This window comes from Charadrius vociferus, unplaced genomic scaffold (assembly GCF_000708025.1).
Source record: "Charadrius vociferus isolate BGI_N301 unplaced genomic scaffold, ASM70802v2 scaffold565, whole genome shotgun sequence".
NCBI lineage: Eukaryota > Metazoa > Chordata > Aves > Charadriiformes > Charadriidae > Charadrius > Charadrius vociferus.
In genome coordinates, this window is record NW_009648358.1 from 2750390 (window position 1) to 2755562 (window position 5173).

Below are 5173 nucleotides of genomic sequence, written 5' to 3' on the forward strand. Positions count from 1 at the left end.
CGGCATTCCCAATTAGGGAATAGGGTTGTCCTCTGATTTGCAAGTCATATATGCTAACACTTGAAATCCAAAAGTTTACAATGACATGTTGATAGTGAAATGCTGGTGGTCTGGCCTTGTCAGCCCTGTCGGCCTTAACTTGAATTATAGCTGGGGTGACTGCTTTATCTCTCTGGCGTGACTTCCTTTATCTCTCTTTTTAGGAGGAGGAAAAGCACCCTCATTTTTCTTACCAGTGTAGGTATGAACTGAAGAAGACTTCTGAATAGTACCTCTGATGCTTCTTCTGATTTCTTTGACCTCCCCTCTTTCTGGCTTTTTTAGTTAAAAGAACTGTGTGAAGTACCAGTTGGTAGCAATTCAACCAAGAAATGAACCAGTATGAGCCAAGACCTGTTTTTGCACAGCAATGGATCACTCGGACAAGCTCCTTCTCAAAATGCAAACTGGTTTTTATATGGGAAGGAGCCACCTCGGCATGTCCTTCAACTGTTTTCCACCCCTCTCTGTCTGAGACCGTGGTACTTGTAAGTTCAGAGTGGCCTAGTGAAGGCATTTCTTTGACAGGGAGTTTCCAGGTGTGAGTATTTGTCAGGTCTCTGATAAGTAATTTTGTAATTCACTGAATACGAATGACTGAATGTGTCATCTTGGTTGCGGTTTTATCTGCAGTAGGGTGGCTCAGAACCTGGTCTGTGCATATGGTGGTTGCAGTGTCCGTCACAGGCAGCGTGCCTGGGGGACCCCTCTGGCTGGCTTCAGTCTCAAGGAAGAGCCTTCTGGAAATTATCTTGCCTGTTTTCAATCCTGTTGTTATACTTTTTAGGCAAACTAATGTTTCCACATCGTGGGTGAAAACAGAAACTGAACTCTGCATTCAAGGCCCCAAGCCTTGCCCTTCCCCTGAGCCTTGTGAGAGGACTGTTGCGCTCTGCTTTGTCAGATCTCTCCTGCCAGCCCTGTTCAGCTGTTAGAGAAGAGCATCTGTGTAAGATCATCCATGCGCCTGCTTGCTTTTCTTTCGCCCTTCTCAATAGTCAAATGTGTATCAATATTGCAGGCTGAGAAGAAATGGGGGTGTTCCGAATGGCATAGCATGTGTTAAGAGGAGCTGACGTTGAGATGGGAATGGACCTGTGGGAAAGTTGGGTCCAGAGAAGCCATGTTTGCCCTATGGGGGTTTGGTTTGGAAGTCCCAGAGAAACCCAGGCAGTGATAAAGACCTTCCTTTTCCATTGAAAACCAGTTACTGGAAATGTTTTGTTCTTCCACGATACTTTGGATGTTTGAAGAGGATGTATTTCACAAATCGGCTGTCTTAAATGAACTGTAGGTGCTTTGGACTGGCAATGACCAAGTTTAGTGGGAACTTGATCAAGATGAAAAGGTGTAGAAGGTCACTGAAGCCCTTCTAGAATTGCTGTTTACTGTATTTAAACTTTGTTCTTTGAGTTGGAGCCTTCTGTAACCACAGACGAGCGCTCGTTCGGAACACCTCGTCCAATGGCTTAGTATTTTGAAAGCAGGCCTGCTGTTAGGAAAGGGCGCCAGGTGGCATTCGACTGAGATGCAGCTAGGAGCTTTCCAAACACTTTATACCCGTGCGAAAGTATTTGTAAGCCTGAGGATAGGATGCTCTTCACAATGTTATGTCACAGTGGTGACACAGAGTCTTGCATTAAAGGAGCAACGTTAAGCTAGATGCAGAAGAAGTGGCTACGAGGGATGGGGCAGAAGCAGGTGCTCTGGGAGCTGCCTGTCTTCAGATCATCTGATGGTGATGAGCAGTTGGATATGTTGTGCTCAGATCAAGTCTAATGTAATGTAGTCAAACTGTGGTTGCAAAAGAAAGTGTCTTTTTTTTTTTAATTAATTCTGTAGATCACTATAGTCTATGACAGCATTAAATTTGAATTGTGTTGATTGCACTCTTTGCTGCAAGCAAGGGCTTAGGCCTGGGGAGACTTAAAGCAAAGAGAAATAGCAAGTGCTGAAAACAGATTAGGTTACTAATACTTTAATTAGAAGAATTTAGAATACGATAAGCTATAGAAATGTAGCACTGGGAGTATACAACAGCAAGTATCTGATTGAAGTAACTGCTTTGTTTAGTAGGGTGTTTAGTCTCATCACTTTAAGGCATGAATAGCTTGGATTCTCCTATCAAACATAAATACATCAAAAGAAAAAGCCCTATGGAAAATATAACTGATTGAATAAAATGAGGTCTGGCGTTCAACTTAATGGTATTTCCATGACTGTGGTTTCATGTTTTAAAATTTATGCAGGAACCCTGAGTACTTAAAAATCAAAAATAAACAAACTGATATTTACAAATATTCCAAGTGTATCTTGGAATTTCAGTTGTAGACATAGAAGCATGTAAGTTCTTGATTAATGACAAGTTTTTGTTTGATGACTTAAGCCTGACTACTAGGTATCTCTTTGAAATATTGTATTTCGTTATCTTGATCTTGTTACGTGGTTTTCTCTCCAAACCTCTAAATGAGAAATTACTATATCAATATTGCTGATGAGGATTGGAGTTGTTGCATCTGTGTTTCAGTAGGGAAAATGGGTGGAAGTGGAAGTTATGGTTAACTTGCATACAGATCTGAATTTTCTTTGGATTAGTAAGTAATAATATATATTAACTTTCAAATCTAATTTTTTTTTGGGGGGGGGAAGGGTGTTCTATGGTTTTCCTGGCCCTTTAAGATTTTTATTTTAAAAAACATCTATCAGAGTTAAGGTTATGTGGTAGCAAAGCCTTTTTTCTTTATTTGATAAGAATAATAGTCTTACCCCGTGGTTGCTGTCTGTGTCAGCCCAGCTACTGGAATTCTGTAAGAAAGAAGATAAACTTACATATTGTTATCTAGAAGTGCTAACTAGACTCTGAAACAAAGAGTTTATTTTAGATAGAGGCATCTATTTACATAGGTAATTGCATATCTGAACCTTCCAGGCTGTTAGGAACATCTGTTTCTAAATTGGTGAGTGGAGGTGTTGTTTTGTTAAGGTTGATAATCAGCTAATATTTAAATAACTAACTTAGCAGCCTGTACAGCGCTAATAGTCCTTTGTCAGAACTAACCCTTATTCAGGTTCAGATCCTATACTTGAGTCAATATACATATTTGCGTTGCCTTCAGTAGGCATCATATGAACCTCTCAGTACATGTGGCAGACGTACATTTCCAGTGTACCTGTTATTAAGTATATTTGTATCCCTAACCTGACTTCAGAGGATCATAGGGCATAAAACATTCAGAAAGGGAGTACCCCATGAAACATAATGCTTTGGCTGCTGTGCTTTTGTCATTTCTTTTAGAAAAGGAATAGTGTTCTGCACTCAGGAGAGCATCTTTGTTCCTTTAAAAGAAGTTTTCTGTTTCTAGGCAGAATATAATGAGGCCAGAATCGATAGTAAGATTAGAAAAAGCAACTTTGAATGGATGTTTGCTCTAGGATGGCTTTCTCTAGCTGTCTTTGGCTTGCATTTGCCTGAACAGACCTCAACACTTTCACGCAATCAGCCGGCAGAGGGTAGTATGTTCATGGAGATACTGCATTGTCGGAGTCATCTGTCACTGATATAGGTAACAGAAACCTGCTGAATATCAGACAAACTGGCTTGATTCAATGGTCTTTTGAAGCCATCTGGTACCCCACTAAACACCAGAGATGAGCTGCTGAGACATAATGACTGCCTGAAAGTCTGAATTAGCCATGCAGTGACTTTTGACCAAAACTTCTGGGAAGAAGCTTGTTGGAAGCAGAGATTAATTATGGATTCTGAGTAATGACTGTGGTTATGATATTCCCATTCTATAACAAATGAAATAAATATTGATTCTGGTAAGTCTCATCTGCCTGACATTACTTTTCTCACTCCCTCTCAGTGTTGGACTTTGCCTTGCCAGCCCACTGTTGCCATGGGTATACCGGTCTTCATACTCGCTGGTCTCCTTGTGCATTGTGTGTTCTTGGTCTCCATTTTTGACATCTACTTCAGCTCTCCCCTGGTTCATGGTATGACTCCTCAGCAGACTCCACTGCCACCTCCGGCGAAACGTCTCGTACTCTTTGTTGCTGATGGTCTGCGGGCAGATTCGCTGTATGAATTGAACAGCAGCGGTACACCCCGAGCACCTTACCTGCGGTAAGTCCATCTGAAAACGCTACTGATCCAGAAGATTAATTTTCTGGAGGCAGCTCTGTGTAATGTTGAAAAGAGAACAAGAGGAACGACGGCAACCGTGGTAGCTCGAGTACAGCCTTCCCTCTGCCTTTGAAGTAATGAACTTTGCAGAGTTATACTCTACAGAAATCCATGAATTTGAGTTGGTGTCCCTTGTTGTCAGTGAAGCTGCTAAACCATGAACAGAGTAAATTAAGTCAGTATTGTCCCCTGAAAATTACAGCTAGCCAATAACTGAGAGGAGTGTGAACTTTCTCCATTCACATCAGCATGGTATTAATTCTGAAGCCTAACAGTCGTTAATTTAAACTGCTTCCTGGATGTTCAGTTTAGGAGTAGTAGTTCATTAACATCCTTGTCTTCTAATTCTAAGCTACTAGATGAAGCTTCTTTAAGGAGTGATTAAAAAAGATGGCCTGAATGGATCTAACAGCAGGCTGCCACTTCCTATTTGTTCCACCCTTCCTGCATGCGTGACCCTGCGGCCTCCCTTGTGCTCTCTAGTGTGTGTCTGATTGCTTAATGGAATGATTTGGTTTAAGATTGTGAAAAACTAATCATGGCAAAAAAGCATTAAAAGCCATATCCTTGAATACTTAAAACTAATTTTCACCAACCTTCCCTGTTGTCTTATATCAAGATAATTATTTGATCATAAGACAAATAATTTCTTAAACTAAATAGACAGTATTAAATAAGATTACTTTTGTGTAATAGCACTGGTCTGGCTTGAATATCAGAGCAAACTGGAACAATCAATCATCTGAAGCTGTTAGGGAGTTTGCAGTCTGCTACAGAAATCTGAGGAGCCCTTGCTGCAGCACTTGCCAGCTTATATAGTATTACTTGTACCTGCTTCTCCTGTTGCTAGTGTTTTTGTAAGGTGCTGTCTGCCACTGTCAAGTGTCTGCCACATCAGTGTGAGTTTTCCATGAGTTTTTCTGTCTTTTAGCAGTGGACTTCACACTT

The 5173-nt window shown here is 40.9% G+C and overlaps 1 protein-coding gene across 1 annotated transcript in view; it reads right to left on the reverse strand.

Moving 5' to 3' along the window:
- KIAA1468 (KIAA1468 ortholog) overlaps window positions 1–4034 on the reverse strand; it is a 99575-nt gene extending 95541 nt beyond the window's left edge. Inside the window, exon 1 of the mRNA XM_009885281.1 lies at window positions 3887–4034. Coding sequence (XP_009883583.1) covers window positions 3887–4034 — 148 coding nt within the window. The remainder of the gene's footprint in view (window positions 1–3886) is intronic.
- Between the last annotated feature and the right edge of the window lie 1139 nt (window positions 4035–5173).